Genomic DNA, 24,531 nt, shown 5'->3' on the forward strand with positions numbered 1-24,531 from the left:
GTATAGAGCAGACCTAACACACTCTATTAAATTATTCAAAACAGGAACATTTTACATCTGGCTAGAAATTAATAAGGAAATTATCTCAACAGAGAAAAATGTCCTCATGTGCTACCTAAAGTGCATTTGGAAAGTATTCAGATCCCTTAACTATTTTCAGGTCTCTCCAGAGATGTTCGATTGGGTTCAAGTCCGGGCTCTCGCTGGGCCATTCAAGGACATTCAGAGACTTGTCCCGAAGCCACTCCTGCGTTGTCTTGGCTGTGTGCTTAGGGTCGTTGTCCTGTTGGAAGGTGAACCTTCATCCCAGTCTGAGGTCCTGAGCGCTCTGGAGCAGGTTTTCACCAAGGATCTCTCTGTACTTTGCTCCGTTCATCTTTCCCTCGATCCTGCCTAGTCTCCCAGTCCCTGTTGCTGAAAAACATCACCACAGCATGATGCTACCACCACCATGCTTCATCGTAGGGATGGTGCCAGGTTTCCTCCAGATGTGACGATTGGCATTCAGGCCAAATAGTTCAATCTTGGTTTCATCAGACCAGAGAATCTTGTTTCTCATGGTCTGAGAGTCCTTTAGGTGCCTTTTGGCAAACTCCAAGCGGGCTGTCATGTGCCTTTTACTGAGGAGTGGCTTCCGTCAGGCCACTCTACGATAAAGGTCTGATTGATGGAGTACTGCAGAGATGGTTGTCCTTCTGGAAGGTTCTCCCATCTCCACAGAGGAACTGGAGCTCTGTCAGAGTGACCATCAGGTTTTTGGTCACCTCACTGACCAAAGCTCTTCTCCCCCGATTGCTCAGTTTGGCTGGGCGACCAGTTCTAGGAAGAGTCTTGGTGGCTCCAAACTTCTTCCATTTAAGAATGATGGAGGCCACTGTGTTCTTGGGGTCCTTCAATGCTGCAGACATTTTTTGGTACCCTTCCCCAGATCTGTGCCTCGACACAATCCTGTCTCGGAGCTCTACGGACAATTCCTTCGACCTCATGGCTTGGTTTTTGCTGTGACATGCACTGTGAACTGTGGGACCTTATATAGATAGATGTGTGCCTTTCCAAATCATATCCAATCAATTGAATTTACCACAGGTGTACTCCAATTAAGATGTAGAAACATCTCAAGGATGATCAATGGAAACAGGATGCACCTGAGCTCCATTTCGAGTCTCATAGCAAAGGGTCTGAATACTTATGTAAATGTGATATTTCAGTTGTTTTCTATACATTTGCAAACATTTCTAAAAATATGGTTTCACTTCATCATAATGGGGTATTGTGTGTAGTTTGATGAGGATTATACATTTTTTAAAAATAAGGCTGTAACGTAACAAAATGTCGAAAAAGTGAAGGGGTCTGAATACTTTCCGAATGCATTGTATATCCCCCCAATAGAATCCCCATACTTTAATTATGACAGCTTCTCCATCTTAGAGGGGGAGATCAACCATTTCCAGGCCCAGGGACATGTACTAGTCTGTGGCAACTTAAATGCCAGAACTGGACAAGACCCTGACACTCTCAGCACACAGGGGGACAAACGCCTACCTGGAGGTGACAGTATTCCCTCCCAAATATTCCCCCCTAGACACAACAATGACAATACAACCAACAATAACGTGTCAAAACTCCTGCAGCTCTGTCGCACGCTGGGTCTGTACATAGTCAATGGTAGGCTTCGAGGAGACTCCTATGGTAGGTACACCTACAGCTCATCCCTTGGCAGTAGTACTGTAGATTACTTTATCACTGACCTCAACCCAGAGTCTCTCAGAGCGTTCACAGTCAGTCCACTAACACCCTTATCAGATCACAGCAAAATCACAGTCTACTTGAACAGAGCAATACTCAATCATGAGGCGTCAAAGCCAAAGGAACTGCACAATATTAAGAAATGCTATAGATGGAAGGAATGTAGGATAAAAACCTACCAAAAACATATTAGGCACCAACAAATTCAATACCTTTTAGACAACTTCCTGGACATAACATTTCACTGTAATAGTGAAGGTGTAAATACACTACGGAGAAAGAAGGAACAGCACGTCAGAAATCAGCTCAATCAATTATGAAGAATCCATAGAATCTAACCACTTCTGGGAAAATTGGAACACACTAAACAGGTGGCTTAGTGGGTAAGAGCGTTGTGCCAGTAAGCCACCTACCTGGCGGCAGGTGGCTTAGTGGGTAAGAGCGTTGTGCCAGTAACCGAAAGGTCGCTGGTTCTAATCCCCGAGCCAACTAGGTGAAAAATCTGTCGATGTGCCCTTAAGCAAGGCACTTAACCCTAATTGCTCATGTAAGTCGCTCTGGATAAGAGCGTCTGCTAAATGACGTAAATGTAAAAATGTAAATGTAAATAACAACACGAAGAGTTTTCTACCAAAAATGTAGATGTATGGATAATCCACTTCGCCAATCTTTTAGGCTCTATAACAAAGAACAAACAGCAAAAACATATACATGATCAATTACGAATCTTAGAATCAGCTATTAAAGACTACCAGAACCCACTGTATTCTCCAATTACATTGAATGAACTACAGGACAAAATACAAACCCTCCAACCCAAAAAGGCCTGTGGTGTTGATGAAAACAAGCTATGTGCACACAACATGAGGTAGAAACTGAGCTGCACTTCCTAACCTCCTGCCAAATGTATGACCATATTAGAGACACATATTTCCCTCAGATTACACAGACCCACAAATAATTCCAAAACAAATCCAATTTTGATAAACTCCCATATCTAGTGGGTGAAATACCACACTGTGCCATCACAGCAGCAATATTTGTGACCTGTTGCCACAAGAAAAAAGCTAACCAGTGGAGAACAAACACCATTGTAAATATAACCCATATTTATGTTTATTTATTTTCCCCTTTGTACTTTAACTATTTGCACATCATTTTAAAACTGTACATAGCCACAATATGACATTTGAAATGTGTCTATTCCTTTGAAACTTGTGAGTGTAGTGTTTACTCTTCATTTTTGATTGTTTATTTCACTTTTGTTGATTATCTATTTCACTTGCTTTGGCAATGTAAACATGTTTCCCATGCCAATAAAGCCCTTTGAATTGAATTGCGTGTGTGTGTGTGTAATAATCATTGTCTAAAATAGATTATACTGTGCGAAGTTGGTGGTTCTAGCGAAACCATTAACATATGTAACCAGATTGTATGCCTACAGGCTGTCTAATTGGACCTCTGACTGAGGATTTCTTTAGAAGGTAACATTGAAACTAATTGGAGAATATTGTTATTTTTTTGTAAATATTTCTAAGATTGACAGTGATAACAGGTTCATTATTATGTTTGACAGAGGGAGTGGGTGGCGATTCACCCGCATGTTGCAGTTCATCATTTGACCGCTTTAGATGCCGGTGTAGCAGCAGCATTGTAGCTGTGAACAACAGCTGGCTAGCTAACGTTAGTTATCAAAATATCCCCAAACCCTGGGGCTGCATTTAACTGCTGTTAGCTAGCTAAAGGCTAGCTTTATTGACATAATATGCAGAAGTATGAAAAGCTTGAGAAGATTGGAGAGGGTAAGTGTGCCTGTTTCTTTCCCAGAGAATCTCTAACGTTAGCTGATGTTGTTTTCTGTTAGCATTGCTAGATCGCTAACGTTAGCCAGCTAGCGATTTTGAATGACAAGTCATTGACATTGGTATGTTACACACACTTTTGATAATATTTTTACTAGCTATCAGCAAGATTAAGCCACAATGACAATATTTAGGTAGTTCATTTAATTAAAGTTAGTTAGCTAGTTAACGTGAGCTAGCTAACTTTTCATTATTCCAGTCCTGGGCAAGTTAGCTAGCTTGCTTAGCTACATAGTACATTGCTAACTAACACAACCCATTCAGTCAAGCTATCTAGTAAACGTTGTGATTTCTTTCTGCAGGTACATATGGAACTGTTTTCAAAGCAAAAAATAGAGAAACGCATGAAATCGTGGCTTTAAAAAGAGTGAGATTGGATGACGACGATGAGGTAGGAATTATTGAGACTACAAATATAGCTACCCTACAGCTAGCTTGCTAAAGCTAGCCAACTGGTTAGTTTGCTAACGTTATGGCATATTTGTAGATGGCTCAATTTGGTTGCTATATGCTGGTTTCTTGCAGGGGGTCCCAAGTTCTGCCCTGCGAGAAATTTGCCTCCTGAAAGAACTGAAGCATAAAAACATTGTGAGGTATGTCTGATGTGAAATTTGTCAAATTCTGAAAATGCATAAATAGTTGGACATCTGCCTGACTCAGTACTTAAGTGGCTAGTATATTACTTTTCAATAGTGTAATTTATAGCATTAGATTGAATATGTTGCTATGCAAAGAGTTTAATTGACATTTCATTTTGCTTTTCTTAGATTGCATGATGTTCTGCACAGTGACAAGAAGTTAACATTGGTGTTTGAATTTTGTGATCAGGTGAGTTCTGCCAGATGTATGCAAATGCCATTATTGTATGAAGAGGAGTTTGTTGTTGCTATAGCTATGACAATTTACCAATTTAAAGTAGAAGTGCCCACAAGATAAGGGTTTTCTCCCCAGTGATTCACTTGTTTGATTTGATGTGGGATTTGTTTTTGCTGGGGTGCAGTGATTTAACTTGACTCTTACAACCACAGGATCTAAAGAAATACTTTGACAGCTGCAATGGAGACCTAGATCCAGAAACTGTCAAGGTGAGTCATTGAGATTCAAATAACGTGCAGAATATAGCTCTGAGAAACATGTTTGTGTAACCACACCATGATGTCCCATGACTGTAACTAAGTCAAATGCATGTCATGTCACACCAGTGGTGGTCAGTGTCGTTTAAGATGAAGGAGGACATTTTTTTTCTTCTCATGAGCATGGCCTTATTTCTTTAACAGCATATTAGATGACTCTCATTCATATTCCATTCACCCAGTTCAATGTAACAGCGATAGGTTTAGGCTACTACATGATACTAGAATTTTCCCTATAACCATTTAGAGGTTGCTACAACCTAATCAAATCAAATCAAATCAAATTTTATTGGTCACATGCGCCGAATACAACAGGTGCAGACATTACAGTGAAATGCTTACTTACAGCCCTTAACCAACAGTGCATTTATTACCTAGCCTATGAATGAAAGTTTCCAGTGTAGGTGCACACAGGTCGAGAGACACATTTGAGGTGACAGACAGTGACATTCAATACCACCTTGCACACTCTTGCCTGCATCTAGCTGATATAGGGTGTAATCATTAGTCCAACGGTTGCAAACAAGAGTTTCTATTGGACAAATTCAGGTATATTAATCCCCGTTTTGTTCCATTTGCTTCCATTTAAGAAACGTTTTTCAACAGAATCGGCGGAATTAATACACCCCTGATCACGCGTAAACACAGTTCACTTTCATAGCATCCACGTTGTATTCCTTCTCGCATCTATGTGCTCTCCTCCTCTCACCTCTTCCCTTCATTTGTGGACTTCAATGCACAACACATCAGCTGTATCTGACCAGGCAAACAATCTTTCCAGGCCAAACCACAACACACAGCCTACATCGTTGGCACCATATTAGCTAAAGTAACGTCAGAGTCAACATGGCTAATAGAACTAACACGTTAGTACACCTGCTACAATCATACAGTAATGTTACAGTTTACAGTCAGTAAGCAATTACACCAGCGGGCCCCGGTGGCAATAAATTAGTAAAACCAAAAGCTTACCTTGACTTGGAAGAGTTCCAGTGTTGTGTTGGAAAGTCATAGCCAGCTAGCTAACATAGCATCCCAGGGTGTTTCAGTAGGCTAAACTAGCTAGCTGTATTTGCTAGCTAAGTAAGTGAAACTGAAAGTGAGAAAAAAAGACAATCTCTCTCTCTTTTGCTTCTCCTTCATTTTGAAAGAAATTAATTTACAACTGTTTAACTATTGTCTTTCTCTCTCTTTGAGTCAACTACTCACCACATTTTTATACACTGCAGTGCTAGCTAGCTGTATCTTATGCTTTCAGTACTAGATTAATTATCTGATCCTCTGATTGGGTGGAAAACATGTCAGTTCATGCTGCAAGAGCTCTGATAGGCTGGAGGATGTCCTCCGGAAGTTGTCATACTTACTGTGTAAGTCTATGGAAGGGGGTGAGAACCATGAGCCTCCTAGGTTTTGTATTGAAGTCAATGTACCCAGAGGAGGATGGAAGCTAGCTGTCCTCCGGCTACACCATGGTGCTACCCTACAGTGCTGTTGAGGCTACTGTAGACCTTCTTTGCAAAATAGTGTGTTTTAATCAATTATTTGGTGACGTGATTATATTTAGTATAGATTTATCTAAAAAGGATAACTTTTTAAATGTTTAAACATTTTTATGAAATTAACTGAGGAGGATGGTCCTCCCCTTCCTCCTCTGAGGAGCCTCCACTGTGTCACACAAATTATCGTATAACTTCAAAGAGTACCACCAAAGAGTACCACATTGATAGTGAGAATGAAGTATTACTGCCTTATTGTCTTTCTATATCTCTGTGCTTAACTCAGTCTTCCCCTACTTTCTGTATGTGCAGTCGTTCATGTACCAGCTGTTGAAGGGGCTTGCCTTCTGCCACAGTCGGAATGTTCTCCACAGAGACCTGAAGCCACAGAACCTCCTTATCAACAGGGTAAGTCAGTGGAATGTTGGGCTTTGACTGGTTAAGTTCTAGTTCTAGAAAGTTAGAGGACACACTGTGCTGTATGTAGCTTAACTGAAACAGAAATTATCTTGCTTAGTTAGTGAGAAAATAATGTACCTTTACATAGCCTACAATGTGGTATGATTTGCTCCTTTTAGAATGGGGAATTGAAGCTGGCTGACTTTGGCTTGGCTCGAGCCTTTGGAATCCCAGTGAGATGTTACTCAGCAGAGGTGAGAGAATCATTATATGATATGATGACAATTATTGTGTTAATTTGGATACGACCAAAGAAAATTAGTGCCTAAATTACTGGTGACACTAAAGCTTCTCTCTCTCTCTGTAGGTTGTGACGTTGTGGTATAGGCCCCCAGATGTGCTCTTCGGTGCTAAGCTTTATTCTACCTCCATTGACATGTGGTCTGCTGGATGCATATTTGCAGGTATGTGTAACCTTAAGGTCAAAATTGCACAGCAAGTTCAAGGGGATGATTGTACACTACTTACCTGTGTTATACTGCTCAAATAAGTTAGGGCCTCTACCTTTTGTTGATCTTCTATAACTTTTGCTTTTTTCATTTAGAGTTGGCAAATGCTGGAAGGCCCCTGTTCCCGGGTAATGACGTTGACGACCAGCTGAAGAGGATCTTCCGATATCCTTTCAGAGGTGTTTAGATAGGTAACCAGGTTCGGTATACTGTCTGTGTTGTGTGGTATGTAGAAACAAAGGCACTGTAACTAAAGTTGGTCCACTTTGTTGAGATGAATCTATTGCAGTGACTAAACTTGATCAGTCCTATTTACTGGTGAAAGTCTTTCCTTAATGCTGTGGCACATTGTTGGGTACACCAACGGAAGAACAGTGGCAGACAATGACAAAGCTCCCAGACTACAAGGTAGGCTATCCCACTGATGATGTCAATTACTGTTGATCATACAGAAACTCATGTTTTCTACTGCCTTCAGGAAAATAAGAATATATGATTTGCAAGGTATGAGAGTAATTGACGTTTCCAGATTACAGATTAATCTATAAGAGATTGAACAAATATTTTCTGCGCTGCTGTCTGTTTACTGTACATCCGTTTTCTCTGTCGTTTTTACCTACAGCCGTACCCCATGTATCCAGCCACGACCTCACTGGTGAATGTTGTCCCCAAACTCAGTAGCACAGGACGGGATCTGCTGCAGGTTAGTATTGCCCCCCACATGACCAATATATGAATCAGTATGCCGAGAGTGTGCAAAGCTGTCATCAAGGCAAAGGGTGGCTATTTGATGAATCTCAAATATAAAATATATTTAGATTTGTTTAACACTTTTTTGTTTACTACATGATTCCATATGTGTTATTTCATAGTTTATGTCTTCACTATTATTCTACAATGTAAAAATAAAGAAAAACCCTTGAATGAGTAGGTGTGTCCAAACTTTTGACTGGTGGTATATATGTGCAAACCCACACTGTGGAGTTACAACAAAACTAGTTGTGTGTAGTGTGTACCTGGCATACAGCTTAGACAGGAATATCAAGTTGTCACTAGGTGGAGTCAGTGCAAAGCTTTTCCCAAATGTCGCTTGAATAATTGAGAAATGTTGCCATACAAACACACATCTGACTTGCATTCTTTTTTCTTTTTCTTTTTTAGAATCTGTTGAAGTGTAATCCTGTCCAGAGGATCTCTGCAGAGGAGGCATTGCAGCACCCTTACTTTGCTGATTTTTGCCCACCTTAGATGAGGTGCCAAAACACGTCACTCAACTGAACCTCTGCCATCGGAATCAATTCTCTTTCACTCCCATCTTCTCAACAGGACCTGTCTATCCCGACTCCTAATAAGGCTCATCCTCCAGCAGCACCTGTTTTAACTAAGACACTTCCCTTCAGTACATCCTGTTGTGCCTCCTAATGGAATCAAGTCCTTGTGGGCTCTGCAATATTTTAGATTATGTTAGCAAGCCTGTCTGTCTGCTCTTTGTCTGTGAAGCGCACTGATATGGAAACATAACATGTAGCGATGAACAAATCTGGACCCAGAGAACCAGTGAATCCTTCTGAGCCAATAGCTGCACAGCAGAGTAAGCGGTTTGAACAATTGAAGTAGCGTGCTGCTTAATGTACTGGCAAAAAAGTAGTTATTTGGAAACATTGTTCAAATAGTTTTAATGTGCTACTGCTGTTAACTTGTCAATATTTCATTAATAGGTCATAATAAGATTGGAGACAGACTTGCATATCCTCCTTGTCCTTCATCATAGTCATAACACATTTCCACTTACTTTAATAGGAGATGGTAAAATGGAGGGGGAGGTATATTTATCAGTTACTTCTCAGGCTCACCATTTGGCTTTTTGTGTTAGTTTTTTTTCGCACTTTGTAAATGTCAGTTGCTTTTTTAGTAGTTTTAAATCTGATCCGCTCTATCAAGTAAAGTTGAACACTGAAAGTCGGTACTGTCGAAGCTTGGGCCAACCGATATTTATTATGAACAGTGGACCATACGAACTTGAGTCATTGCTTTTATTTTATAGTTTCATTTTTGTAACTTTCTACCATCTTTTGTCATTGACCTAATGTCTTATAGCTTAGTGAAAGTGAAGAGGAGGAAATCCACTGATACCTGTATTACTACATTATGATTGTTTTGCACCACTCTGACTTTGACTGTGTCATTCAGATGGGTAACTTAATTTTGGCAAGGAACTAGCAGGTTTTTCCAGTGTTATTTTACACCAGATAGTTGCTACTTATCCCACGAAAGCCACAATTATAAGTCATCTTTGAGGTTGCTGTCAACTACCAAAACATTTGGTTTTCATCGATTAGGAAAATATGTATTATCATTTTGATGATGTAAGATGACAAACATAGAATGCATGTATTTATTGATAATTGAATGTCTGCTTATGTGTGTATTTAGTCCTTTTTTCTACAAAACAAATTACTTTCAGGAGTTGTATATGCTCTCCTTATTAAAATAATGGCATTTGTGAAAATTAGATCCATGGCATTTGTACGGCTCTTTATAGTATGCATTGACGTTTGCATCGGAGTTCAGATAAGATTCCATTATCACATGCACATATGTTGGATCTTAATTTGACCAGTTTCTCACGGCAGGAAATGTGAATTATTGTGTGGATTATAATTAATGGACATTTTTGTAGGGGTTGATACATTTTTAGATGGGGCAAATCAGGTCTGACATTTTAAAGTGAAAATTACAAACTTTAGAAGCCCTTTTAAACCTCGAATACACTACAAGTTTGTAGGGTGATCAAATTAAGATCCTACATCTGTAAAGACATGCAATTCCAGTGCTTATGTTTTAGACAAGACTGCTGTAGATTATTAGTTTAAATATGACTCATCTTTATTTTGAATGAAGAGTGGACTTTCCTATTATCATTGTTTTATTGTAGAACTTGGGTCAAGTATTTAGACAATTGCTGTCAGTCAGTGGTCTTTTGTGTACATTTTAAAACACAATGATTCAATAAAGTGGACTCAAAATATGTTTTTTGTTCTGCTTTTGTTGTTGGAAAATAATTGACAATTTCCCCATTATTTTCTGTTAAATCGAGACTGAGCTCCGTCAATATCAGAGCTGGGGCACGGTGGAGAAGATGGCCAAAGACCGGCAGAAATGGAGAGCCTTTGTTCCAACTTTCCACCCTATGCACCAGCCGGTGTGAGTGAGTTTCTGTTAAGTTGTTTCCATGGTCCATGACCCAGGATTTTAAAGTAACTTTTAGCACCAAATATTATATTGCCAAATAGAATACCGCAGTTACACAAACGGTTCAAATAGTTGAAGGAAGCCATATCATGGAGTGATATGTCATATTATCATGTGTTGTATAGGGGTAGATAAAGATGGTGTTACCTGATCTACATACAGTGGGGAAAAAATGTATTTAGTCAGCCACCAATTGTGCAAGTTCTCCCACTTAAAAAGATGAGAGAGGCCTGTAATTTTCATCATAGGTACACGTCAACTATGACAGACAAAATGAGAAAAACAAATCCAGAAAATCACATTGTAGGATTTTTTATGAATTTATTTGCAAATTATGGTGGAAAATAAGTATTTGGTCAATAACAAAAGTTTCTCAATACTTTGTTATATACCCTTTGTTGGCAATGACACAGGTCAAACGTTTTCTGTAAGTCTTCACAAGGTTTTCACACACTGTTGCTGGTATTTTGGCCCATTCCTCCATGCAGATCTACTCTAGAGCAGTGATGTTTTGGGGCTGTCGCTGGGCAACACGGACTTTCAACTCCCTCCAAATATTTTCTATGGGGTTGAGATCTGGAGACTGGCTAGGCCACTCCAGGACCTTGAAATGCTTATTACGAAGCCACTCCTTCGTTGCCCGGGTGGTGTGTTTGGGATCATTGTCATGCTGAAAGACCCAGCCACGTTTCATCTTCAATGCCCTTGCTGATGGAAGGAGGTTTTCACTCAAAATCTCACGATACATGGCCCCATTCATTCTTTCCTTTACACGGATCAGTCGTCCTGGTCCCTTTGCAGAAAAACAGCCCCAAAGCATGATGTTTCCACCCCCATGCTTCACAGTAAGTATGGTGTTCTTTGGATGCAACTCAGCATTCTTTGTCCTCCAAACACGACAAGTTGAGTTTTTACCAAAAAGTTATATTTTGGTTTCATCTGACCATATGACATTCTCCCAATCCTCTTCTGGATCATCCAAATGCACTCTAGCAAACTTCAGACAGGCCTGGACATGTACTGGCTTAAGCAGGGGGACATGTCTTTCACTGCAGGATTTGAGTCCCTGGCGGCGTAGTGTGTTACTGATGGTAGGCTTTGTTACTTTGGTCCCAGCTCTCTGCAGGTCATTCACTAGGTCCCACCGTGTGGTTCTGGGATTTTTGCTCACCGTTCTTGTGATCATTTTGACCCCACGGGGTGAGATCTTGCGTGGAGCCCCAGATCGAGGGAGATTATCAGTGGTCTTGTATGTCTTCCATTTCCTAATAATTGCTCCCACAGTTGATTTCTTCAACCCAAGCTGCTTACCTATTGCAGATTCAGTCTTCCCAGCCTGGTGCAGGTCTACAATTTTGTTTCTGGTGTCCTTTGACAGCTCTTTGGTCTTGGCCATAGTGGAGTTTGGAGTGTGACTGTTTGAGGTTGTGGACAGGTGTCTTTTATACTGATAACAAGTTCAAACAGGTGCCATTAATACAGGTAACGAGTGGAGGACAGAGGAGCCTCTTAAAGAAGAAGTTACAGGTCTGTGAGAGCCAGAAATCTTGCTTGTTTGTAGGTGACCAAATACTTATTTTCCACCCTAATTTGCAAATAAATTCATTAAAAATCCTACAATGTGATTTTCTGGATTTTTTTTCCACAATTTGTCTGTCATAGTTGACGTGTACCTATGATGAAAATGACAGGCCTCTCTCATCTTTTTAAGTGGGAGAACTTGCACAATTGGTGGCTGACTAAATACTTTTTTCCCCCACTGTATGTTTACATGAATCACAATGCATAGAAGACCAAACAATACTAATTACATTTCCAGATAATTATGCACATGATGTTTGACGTAAGATTGAGAATGTTATTATTTAATTGATATTTAAGGTCAATCACAAATGGAGGTATCATATACATACAGTACATAGAGCCAGATGAACCTAGTTCAGTTCCACAGCTGTGTAAGCCTCCAACAGACATACTATAATCGATACTCTAAGATCCAGTCTTACAGAAATATAATATTCCTTACAAGCCAGTGGCCACATACTGTACATACAATAATTTGACCCGCAATTTTTTTTGTCAGAAAACATATCCAAGCTTCTCAGGCCCATGTTCAATAATTTATGTTCACTGAATATTGCACAACCCAAAGCTTAGTTTTTCATGAGGATTTTTTTCATGCTAAAGATTGAACAGTACCCTACCACAGAACATGGATATTAACCATCTGGCTCCCAACAAAGTGATAAAGTAACATGGTGGCTGATTATACTCAAGGGGGAGTACACAATGGTCATGCAAGGAGGAAAACAGGTGAGGTGCAAGAACAATACACATAATTAAGCTGCAAGAATGAAGGTCTTTAGACTATTGGTTGACATAAATATATAACACTCATGTACTTGGCTGTAATTAATTATGCTATAAAATACCCATTAAAAGACTTGAATCAATAAGCACAACCAGTATTGCGGTATTATTCAAATATGACAGGACCATATCCATATTCCGCTTTAGACTACTGACTAATGTGTTGCTTCTGCTGTGCTAATTTTGATTGGCAGTAAGGCAGGGGTGGATAAGGATTCTACTATGTGACACAGTACGGCACGCAGTACAAAGTATTCATAAAACTTTAAACCTTTAAATTTACCACCTGTTTTACTTTCAATCTGATTTATAATTAATTTAATGTAGATTAGATTGATGCTACAAAGGATAAGCAAATAGTTGCAATGTATTCTGATTTATGTTAAGTATTTACAGTGTTTTCTTTTTTAGGAAGGACAGGTGATAAACCCTTGGCGGTAAGTTTTATGACTAACCTCCACATTGTCATGAAAGACCAGACCACAATGGGACACACAGTTAACACCAAGACAATGTCACATCATCAGTTGTGGTAACCCAGTACAACAGAGATTTGACCATTCATTCCTTTATGACAAATCCACAAATTCTGTTAGTAGGGGAGCTGTGTGACCAGACTTGAAAATAAACAGTGTTAATAGCATTAATTTGACAATTATATTATTTTCGGGCCAATGCATATATTGCTCATAACAAAACACTGCTTAACCATATCTTAAAGTTTACAACTTCAAAAATGAGACCCTTACTGAGTGATATTTGGTTTGGTTCTAGTCTCACCCAAGACAAGGCTTATCCCAGGATACAGTACATAGTTGGATATAAGAAGTGCCAATAAGGTAGCCAGTCTTGATCAGAGATGGAGGTAATTGGCTCAGGAACCAAGGCTGATCTCAAGGTCTTTGTGCTTCTCATCAACAGTCATCTATTAAACAGACAAAAGCATAGAAATATAACTTCTAGAATGAGTCATTCTATTTTCTATAGGCAAAAGAGTAAAGCTACAGATGTCCCTTTGAATGTCCCTTTGAAGTGTTCTAGTTTCTTTTCTCTAAAATGACCACATAACAAAGTTTAACATGACTAGAACTAATGTAGCATAGATAAATAACTATGTTGTTAATTAATTAATGCAATGATCAACATGAACTGTAGCATGAGAGAAATTAGACACACAAGATTTACAAAAGAAAGGTATGTACATAGGAAGATGGTTAAATATATAGTTTATTATACTTGATAATTTACACATCACAAACTGACTGTTATTTGAGTCTTATTACATGTACTGGAATTCCAATAACAATAGTATATAATAATGCAATTATACATATTAGTGCATTTCAGTGTTTTAAACCAACTGAACTGAAAAAAATAGGGAACCTGGGACATTTATGTTTTTGAAGCACTGCAAAAAACTGTCTCTGGCATCTAACAAATTCAATTTTGTGTCCGGTCCTACAATTAAATGGAAACTGGAAGACACTTGAGGTCCACTTGGATATCAACACAAATTAATGGACAATTCTTAATGTCCTCCAATTCCTTTATGGCGCAACAGCAGTAATGGATATACATTATTTTTTTTTTTTTACATACTATAAACATATCAACACATGAGCGAGATTGAATTTCTTAACGGCATTTTGATCTGGTATTTACACATTTCAGTCAATATTTAGAACACCACCTTGAAAATGTTAGTACTCCACTAGTTCCCAATAGAGATAGATTACTATCACAGGGGACTTGTACTAATGAGTGTTTTTGTAGCAGTTAAAAGCCATGGACATGGAACAAAACCATTTGAACAACACCCACATACACTAACTTTAAGTATGGGTGGATCGTCTTGCTTATTTGTCTATTCTAATGAAAGTGGTGAATAAGAGGGGGGCGGAGTTACAGCAGACTCTGTGAATGGTGTCCTTTTCTAGTGACAGTACGGTCAGTACAATAACTCTATCCCCCCAAATGGGAAACCACGACTGAATAAGATGTTGTCATTGATGTACATTTTTTCAGCAGTAAACAGATAGAAAACTTGTGGAGCACTATATATAAAAATGGGAAATGTTCCTATTTTCCCCTAATCTTATTGAAAAGTTGTAATTGTTCATATGTGCAAACATAAACACTTGTTTTCCACTTTCCAATATGTAACTTGTAAACAAAGAATTGCATTCAATAATCTTGCAATAGTTTCTCTTCCTGGGACCTAACGCAAGAGGCTTTCATTACTTGGTGGCTTATAGTTTCAAATCAGTGATAGGATCAATCTCAGAACAGAATCATTTGAGTACAAAGGCAACACAATTACTGTCAGCTGTCTATTACTGGGGGGTTCAAGTTAGGTCTGCTGTTCTCCTTTGAGCATTGTGATCATAGTTGAGTGGGCATCACTGAAATCTGCATTCACTTACTCTCAATTAGTTAAAAATGAAAACTCCTCTTGATTCTACTTATGAATGGACCTGGCTATGCTGATGCTACACATGCTAACCATGGCTAGCCTCTCAATTTTATATTCAGCTCACCAGAACTGACTGCTACACTGAACAAAAATATAAATGCAACATGTAAAGTGTTGGTCCCATGTTTCATGAGCTGAAATAAAAGATCCCAGAAATGTTCCATACACACAAAAAGCTTACTTCTCTCAAATATGTGCACAAATTTGTTTACATCCCTGTTAGTGAGCATTTCTCTTTTGCCAAGATAATCTATCCCCCTGACAGGTGTGGCATATCAAGAAGCTGATTAAACAGCATGATCCTTACACAGGTGCACGTTCTGCTGGGGATAATAAAAGGCCACTCTAAAATGTGCAGTTTTGTCACACAACACAATGCCACAGATGTCTCAAGTTTTGAGGGAGCGTGCAATTGGCATGCTGACTGCAGGATTGTTAACCAGAGCTGTTGCCAGAGAATTGAATGTTAATTTCTCTACAATAAGCCGCCTCCAACGTCGTTTTAGAGAATTTGGCTGTACGTCCTACCGGCCTCACAACCGCAGACCACGTGTATGGCGTCGTGTGGGCGAGTGGTTTTCTGATGTCAACGTTGTCAACAGAGTGCCCTGTGGTGGCGGTGGGGTTATGGTATGCCACTCATCCGCCGCCATCACCTCATGTTTTAGCATGATAATGCACGGCCCCATGTCACAAGGATCTGTACACAGTTCCTGGAAGCTGAAAATGTCAGAGTTCATCCATGGCCTGTATACTCACCAGACATGTTACCCATTGAGTATGTTTGGGATGCTCTGGATTTACGTGTATAACAGCACGTTCCAGTTTCCGCCAATATCCAGTAACTTCACACAGCCATTAAAGAGGAGTGGGACAACATTCCACAAGCCACAATCAACAGCCTGATCAATCTATGCGAAATAGATGTGTCGCGCTGCATGAGGCAAATGGTGGTCACACCAGATACTGACTGGTTCCTAATCCATGCCCATACCTTTTTTTTTAAAGGTATCTGTGACCATCAGATGCATATCTGTATTCCCAGTCATGTGAAATACATAGATGAGGGCCTAATACATTGATTTCAATTGACTGATTTCCTTATATGAACTGTAACTTTGGAAAATCTTTGAAATTGTTGCATGTTGCGTTTATATTTTTGTTTAGTATATTATGGTATACGTAAGTTGACATGAACTGAGACCACTCTGAATTCCTTTCCATTTACATTATTAGTCTTATACATTACTAGGCTGATTAAAACCAATTCAAACACACTAATGTCACCCTGTTTAATAGAATGCAACATGAATGGAACATCAAATAAATAGTGTCGTCGACGCCTTGATATGTTCGTCACCTGAGTTCTGCTTTGGAAATGGTTTTATTCTTATCATAGTGTTCTATTTCTATTCAGGCAATTGCTAGATCCTACTACTCTACACTAGCCATGTTTGTAATAATACATAAGTTATTTCACAGTTTGCTGTCAAACCCCAAAGACCCCACGTACCCCCCCACCCTGCTTTATGTCGTCAACAAGCAAACTCCTCAAAGTTGCCTAGAGTCGGGTGACGAGGTAACATGTTCGGCGTGAATCCGAGACTGTCCGAGTGACTCCGGAGGGTGTCACAGGTGCTCTGTAAGACAAGGGAAGGGAGGAAGGGAAGAGGAGTTCAACCGTATTAAGGGAGGGGTGATGAGGGAGGGAGGAGTAGATCGAGAGGCACACAGTAAAAATAGGAGGGGATGTGACATAAATAGGAAATAAGTGGGACAATAAATTAATGAGTATTTAATATAACCAGAACCAAGTGGAAACAGAACACAAAAACAATGTAGATAGCATGACGTTAACCATCATTGATACATCAGACAGGAGGAAAGAGGGTTGAAAGTATAGTGCACACATTGACAAAATAATGAAATACAAATGGGTGAACATTAAATTGGTAGTGCAGGGGACATTTACAGTAGGTCAGTTATGTTTCAGGGTATGGGTAGAGAGAAGAAAGATAAGAGGGGTATGGTATGGATGAAGAAGGGAAAGAGAAAAGAAAACAGTTTTTTAGTCCTTGTCTCGATATTAGTATCTTGATTCCTACATGTTCATCGACATTCACATTATGTCTGCATACGTTTAGTGCAACTGTGATTGTTTCAGTTAATATGTTGCTGATATTTGGGTTCAAAAGAAGCATTAGCCATACTGTAGATGTAGATAGCTATTCCAGCAGACAAAGAACCATTTCATTTGGTGCAAACTGCATTGCATGCAGACCTGTGATAGCATCACAAAGGAATGCATCTAGTGATGTTATTGGACACAGGTTCCAGTAAAATGGTCCCCTTAAATGACCTTGGTGCTGCAGGGAAGCAATTTGTAGATGATCCCCTGCGGATCAGCTTTTGTTGTACCATCTACAACAAATTATGTATATATATATACACACATTTATATTTCTCTCAGGAAACTGCATTTTATCCTAAGGGAAGGAAAGCATCTTCATTATTCAGTGAAAACAATAAGAAATAAGCTAATTTTCTTATAGCCGAGTCCCAAATTGTCTTAACAGATGGAGAATCCAACCAACTCAGTCTTTATAATAAACCGATAATAATCTCGGAATGAATTATCCACACAGCAAACCTATTTTACGGCATTGAGAATTTCAGAATGGTCTCTACAGAAAATACATTATATTGGATTTAGGAAGATTGACCTAACGCAATGTTGGAAAAACAAATGTATAAAATGATCACTACTAGTATGTTTTACATCTCTACAAAATCACCCACCAAACCAGCTTTAGGTGAACCAACATCTCTACAAAATCACCCACCAAACCAGCTTTAGGTGAAGCAACATCTCTACAAAATCACCCACCAAACCAGCTTTAGGTGAAGCAACATCTCTACAAAATCACCCACCAAACCAGCTTTAGGTAAACAAACATCTCTACAAAATCTCCCACCAAACCAGCTTTAGGTGAAGCAACATCTCTACAAAATCACCCACCAAACCAGCTTTAGGTGAACCAACATCTCATTGACCAGAATGGAAATGAAGTATGAAATGCTTCCCAGAATGTCTGTAAAAGAAGGACAGTATGGGAGGGAGGATCTATTATCAATGGGGTTTGCTACCTGGGGGCATGATTAGGCGTGACACCAGGGCTGGTTGGGTTCTCTGGAAACTCCTGGAATAGACATGATGAAAAGAAAGATGAGGGTGACTGAAATGAAATTAAAATACAATGCAGAGCTGATAAGTAAGTAAACAAGTGGCCCCACCAAGCAAGTCTGTCTGTCCACAATGGCTAGACTACAGCCCTGTGTAATTGATTAGGTACAGAGAAGAACACTGCACACCAATACATAAACGTCACAGAGAGCTACCTCCGTTCAGCCATTTGATTTCAATGAAAGTCTCAAAATCAGAGACATTTGAGAAAGCAAGAGACCATTCTTAGTCTCTGCCCATGTATGTTTTTCCTAATGTTTCAAAAATTGTAGACATTCATTGAAATTAATAGAACTCAATAATATACTGTATCTTGATATGAAAAAGGTTGCTATTTGCGCCATTTGTCTTACATGACATCTAATGTACTATGTAAAGTTAGTAGTCATAGAACTGTCATACCACTACGTTTAACATTCATGTGCATTACTTATTTTACTGTTTTCCTCCAGCACTTGTCTGGATCTCATCTAGATTGATTGACTGGGTGGTTCGAGAGGAGAGGAGGTGAATGAAGTTGGAGGTAAAGGAGAAGAGGATTGGGGAACATGACAGTAAAAGGTATTAAAGATGGCTTATCATTATGTTTCATTGCAAAGAGAGCCTCCAATAATGGATGATTCCATGACATTGGTGGAGAAACAGTGTTATAGTAAAACAGTATTACATCCACCTAAAGCTCCATGTCCTTGTTTCATGTTGCAGTATGTGCCTCTAGTCAGGGTATGTAATATAACATTGTTGTTTCCTGCTGATTAAAAGCATCTATAATGCTGAAGCCTGAGGAAAAACTGTTGTGAGATGCCACAAAGGTGTTTTTTCTACTCTACTCTGTTTTGATTTGACTAGGATCCCCATTAGCCGACGCCATTGGCGACAGCTAGTCTTACTGGGCTCCGACACATAACGAAAAATACATTACAGTCAAAATACTTTACAATTTACATACATTAAAAAAAAATTGCATGTAGTGTGTATGTGCGCATCTATCAGTTACACATACATGTCAGTACATACACACAAAAAGTAGGTCACATGGGGGAGAGGGTTTGTGCCGTGAGGTGTTGCTTTATTCGTTTTTTTTAAACCAGGTTTGCTGTTCACTTGCGCTATATGAGATGAAAGGGAGTTTTATGCAATCATGGCTCTGTATAAAGCTGTATGTTTCCTTGAATTTGTTCTGGACCTGGGGACTGTGAAAAGACCCCTGGTGGCATGTGGGGTAAGTGTGTGTGTCAGTGCTGTGAGTAAGTTGACTATGCAAATAATTTGGAATTTCCTACACATTCATGTTTCTTATTAAAACAAGAAGCGATGCAGTGTTTTTCCTTAACTCTTAGCCAAGAGAGACTGGCATGCATAGTATTGTTGATTCACTATGAAACAGTTAAGGCAACAGGCATGAAAACAGGTTTGGGAGAAGTGTTTCTCTCCATGTGTCCAGATTTAGCTGTTCAGATATGATGGGTTCTACCACTATCAAGCTGAGAGAGATAGTGCTGACACAGTGTGATACCAAAGACACTAATCGATGCCTGGAGCGGATCTCTCACAGGGTACATCCAGTTGAAATGGTTTACTTTTCTCTCCTCTTTGTCACATAGAATGCTCTGAATGAACTTGTTGTTTCCATTTGAACAAACAAACAAAAATACAGAACCATATCTATGAATTTAATTGTCAAACATCTCTTGCCTTTTCGACTGTTTAAATTACAATATATATTTTTGACTGTTTAAATAACAATTGTCACATCCTGATCTGTTTCACCTGTCTTGTTCTTGTCTCCACCCCCCTCCAGGTGTCGCCCATTTTCCCCATTATCCCCAGTGTATTTATACCTGTATTTTTTGTTTGTCTGTTGCCAGTTCGTCTTGTCTTGTCAAGCCTACCAGCGTTTTCCCCGTACTCCTGGTTCTTGTTAGTTCCTGTTTTCTAGTTCTCCCGGTTTTGACCATTCTGCCTACCCTGACCCTGACCCTGCCTGCCGTTCTGTACCTTGTCACACCACCCTGGATTATTGACCTCTGCCTGCCCTAACCCTGAGCCTGCCTGCCGTTCTGTACCTTACGGACTCTGCCCTGGATTACTGACCTCTGCCTGCCCTTGACTTGTCGTTTGCCTGCCCCCTGTTTGTAAATAATATTTTGTTATTTCGAACTGTCTGCACCTGGGTCTTATCCTGAGGTCTGATACAATATACCTTTTCAACTGTTTAAATTACAATATACCTTTTTGACTGCTTTTTTAGGATACTGTAAGTGAAACTGTATCCAAGTGTCAACATGTCCAAAGCTATAGGCTGTACCCAACTGGACTATCTATTTTACACATAATGAAAAAAGAGCTGAAAGCCAAGTAACAACAGAAGTGTATTTTAAAGCCTTCCTGTTCATTCAGTCTTAGAGTTTTTTTTATTTATTATTTGGTTTTCAGGTTTTGGTTTTACAAAAATATCAGTAGGAGAAATACCTTCTTGGCACATGCAGCTGCAGTTATCTCAGTAGTGGAGCCAGGACATCTTTATCTAACCTTTTCCACCACATCAGCTTATGGGCCAAACTCCAAGACTGAAGCAACTGTGCATGCAGATAACTCATGCAGAATCAGAAACCCAGGGCTTTTTCACTACCTTGGAACCAGACTATGGGCATATACAGTGCCTTCAGACAGTATTCACACCCCTTGAGTTGTTCCACTTTTCTTTTGTTTTACAGCCTGAATTTAAAATTGATAAAATTTAGATTTTTTTGTCACTGTTCTATACACAATACCCCATAATGTCAAAGTGGAATTATGTTTTTAGACATTTTTACAAATGAATACAAATTGAGTCAATAAGTATTCAACCCCTTTGTTATCGCAAGCTTGAATAAGTTCAGGAGAAAAATGTTGCTTAACAAGTCACATAATAAGTTGCATGGACATACAATTATGTGTAAGGTCCCTCAATTGAGCAATGAATTTCAAACACAGATTCAACCACAAAGACCAGGGAGGTTTTCCAATGCCTCGCAAAGAAGGGCACCTATTGGTAGATGGGTCAAAGTAAAATGAGCAGACATTGGATATCCCTTTGAGCATGGTGAAGTTATTAATTACACTTTGGATGGTGCATCAATACACCCAGTCACTACAAAGATACAGGCGTCCTTTCTAACTCAGTTGCCGGAGAGGAAGGAAACCGCTCAGGGATTTCACCATGAGGCCAATGGTGACTTTAAACAGTTACAGAGTTCAATGACTGTAATAGGAGAAAACTGAGGATGGATCAACAACAATGTAGTTACTCCTCAATACTAACCTAATTGACAGAGGTAAAAGAAGGAAGCCTGTACAGAATAAAAAATATTCCAAAACATGCATCCTGTTTGCAACATGGCACTAAAGTAATACTGCAAAAAATGTGGCAAAGCAATTCACTTTTTTGTCCTGAATACAAAGTGTTATGTTTGGGGCAAATCCAATACAACACATTACTGAGTACCACTGACTACCATATTTTCAAGCATAGTGTTGGCTGCATCATGTTATGGGTATGCTTGTAATCGTTAAGGACTGAGGAGTTTTTCAGGATAAAGAAGAAACGGAATGAAGCTAAGCACAGGCAAAATCCTAGAGGAAAACCTGGTTCAGTCTGCTTTCCACCAGACACTGGGAGATTAATTCACCTTTCAGCAGGACAATAACTTAAAACCCAAGGCCAAATCTACACTGGAGTTGCTTACCAAGAAGACAGTAAATGCTCCTGAATGGCACGAGTTACAGTTTTGACTTAAATCTACTACAGCAGGACAATAACCTAAAACACAAGGCCAAATCTACACTGGAGTTGCCTACCAAGAAGACAGTGGATGCTCCTGAATGGCCGAGTTACAGCTTTGACTTAAATCTATTTCAAAATCTATGGCAAGACCTGAAAATGGTTGTCTAGCAATGATCAAAAGAATAATGCGCAAATGTTGCACAATCCAGGTGTGGAAAGCTCTTAGAGACGTACCCAGAAAGACTCACAGCTATAATCGCTGCCAAAGTGATTCTACAAAGTATTGACTCAGGGGTGTGAATACTTATGTAAATTAGATATTTCTGTATTTCATTTTCAATAAATGTGCCAAAATGTCTAAAAACATGTTTTCACTTTGTCATTATGGGGTATTGTGTGTAGATGGGTGAGAAAATATATATATTTAATCAATTTTGAATTCAGACTGTAACACAACAAAATGTGGAATAAGTCAAGGGGTATGAATACTTTCTGAAGGCACTGTATATAACTAAAGAAAAAGTGCTCACTTTGATTTGCGTTCCACATCTGTCATTGATTGGTCATGAAAAAGGCTTGAGATTCTGACACATTACAGTGCATTACTTTGTTTGTAGTCCAGTGCAGAACTACAAACCAGTGCATTGTGGGAGACTCAAATTACCAGATTGTCGCTCGGACAACGCTGCGGTCGTTTCTTGCGCATGAAGTAACCCAAAACTTTATCCTTAAATACCTAAATACAAGAGCATCTCGTTAACATCACAACAAACCAGACAATGCAAATAGTTGAACACAGATACTTCATCATCATGAATGAATTGTGTACATTCAACATATAACCCCAACTCTACTCCTTGAGAATACCTTTAAGTGATTAAACAAATGTGAATGCCTCCACTTTACCTCATATAAGTAGTCAAATATTTCCAGTATCGTTAAAACACTGGCTCCAATGAACAGACCCATCTGGCCACCAATGTCACCTGAAAAGAGGATGACAGATGAAAAGACATGAACAGGCAATACCACAGTCAGACAGACAATACCACAGTCAGACAGACAATACCACAGTCAGACAGACAATACCACAGTCAGACAGACAATACCACAGTCAGACAGACAATACTACAGTCGGCAGGTAGCTTAGTGGTTAAGAGCGTTGTGCCAGTAACCAAAAGGTCGCTGGTTCTAATCCCCGAGCCAACTAGGTGAAAAATCTGTCGATGTGCCCTTGAGCAAGGCACTTAACCCTAATTGCTCCTGTAAGTTGCTCTGGATAAGAGCGTCTGCTAAATAATGTAAAAACAGACAGACAATACCACCGTCAGACAGATAATAACACAGTGCACAAAATGATTCCTGAAACTTTAACTCTCAGTGTCTCTCAGTGAGATGAGGAGAGCTGTCAGACTCAGACCAGAAACTGTCCATCCAGACTTTGCTTTTCTCCTGACTGAGTGCTCTTTTCAAGTACATTATAAAAATGCATTCGACCGAGTCTTACAGGTTCAAATAAAATAGTCTTAAAAGGAGTTTAGCCCAGCAGGCATGATCACACAATGGGACAACATGTAATGCTTGCTGTGGATGTGATGTTCAGGTCTAGTGTGTTTCCTCTCAGTCTGTAAAAACAGATAATGAACCTGATGGGAAAACTTGAAACAATCTCTCACCAAGCAACCCTGCAATTTCATACGCCTTCTTCTGTTCAATCTTCTCATAATTCAACGCCTCAAAGAAGATGTCCAGGACTAGTAAGTTTTCTCTAGAGACAAAAACAAATAAATAGAAAAGGTGTTACATTATAATGTACATCTTAGAGATACAATTGATTGATTTAATTGACTAATTCTGAGACATTTTGCATTACTTTACATTAAAGGTGAACGGTGGAGACCAATATCATACTTTAATGATATGATTTATTTTCATCAAAATGCTATGATCGTTACGTCACTTACCGTAAAACTTCAATTAATAGCCCGGGTGATTATTTGCTTAAATCACTGAACACAACAGGCGCTTAATAGATAGAGGCTTCTGTTTGAGCCAGGCTTCTATTTCCTTGATGTAAACTTTTGCTCATTTGCATAGTTCATTGTTTAATCCACTTCCAGCATTTTAATCAATTTCTTAATTTCCTGCATTAATGTGTTATCATTCACACACTGTGTCACATTTATTTTGTCTAAGTATACCTCTATTTAAAATAAAAGAAAACTTCCTTGACAGAATAATTATTCTCCTCTTTGACTGTGCATTTTCGGCATTTCTTACT

At 39.2% G+C, this 24,531-nt stretch overlaps 2 protein-coding genes across 2 annotated transcripts in view; one reads left to right on the forward strand and one right to left on the reverse strand.

The window, feature by feature from the left end:
- Positions 1 to 3,323: 3,323 nt before the first annotated feature.
- LOC311150545 (cyclin-dependent kinase 5) lies at positions 3,324 to 10,173 on the forward strand. The gene is made up of 12 exons (XM_084188023.1): positions 3,324 to 3,548; positions 3,911 to 3,999; positions 4,134 to 4,201; positions 4,376 to 4,436; positions 4,637 to 4,693; positions 6,550 to 6,645; positions 6,816 to 6,890; positions 7,004 to 7,100; positions 7,241 to 7,310; positions 7,493 to 7,553; positions 7,768 to 7,848; positions 8,307 to 10,173. The coding sequence occupies exons 1-12, from the start codon at positions 3,512 to 3,514 to the stop codon at positions 8,391 to 8,393; spliced, it is 879 nt and encodes a 292-aa protein (XP_084044149.1). The 5' UTR covers positions 3,324 to 3,511; the 3' UTR covers positions 8,394 to 10,173.
- Positions 10,174 to 16,801: 6,628 nt separating this feature from the next.
- LOC311150566 (acid-sensing ion channel 1C-like) overlaps positions 16,802 to 24,531 on the reverse strand; it is a gene marked incomplete at both ends in the record, with an annotated part of 159,095 nt that continues 151,365 nt past the window's right edge. Inside the window, 5 exons of the mRNA XM_084188045.1 lie at positions 16,802 to 16,880; positions 18,388 to 18,440; positions 22,915 to 22,986; positions 23,157 to 23,236; positions 23,927 to 24,018. Of these exons, the coding sequence (XP_084044171.1) occupies positions 16,802 to 16,880; positions 18,388 to 18,440; positions 22,915 to 22,986; positions 23,157 to 23,236; positions 23,927 to 24,018 (376 nt within the window). The remainder of the gene's footprint in view (positions 16,881 to 18,387; positions 18,441 to 22,914; positions 22,987 to 23,156; positions 23,237 to 23,926; positions 24,019 to 24,531) is intronic.

This window comes from Coregonus lavaretus (genome assembly GCF_964263955.1).
Source record: "Coregonus lavaretus genome assembly, chromosome: 23".
NCBI lineage: Eukaryota > Metazoa > Chordata > Actinopteri > Salmoniformes > Salmonidae > Coregonus > Coregonus lavaretus.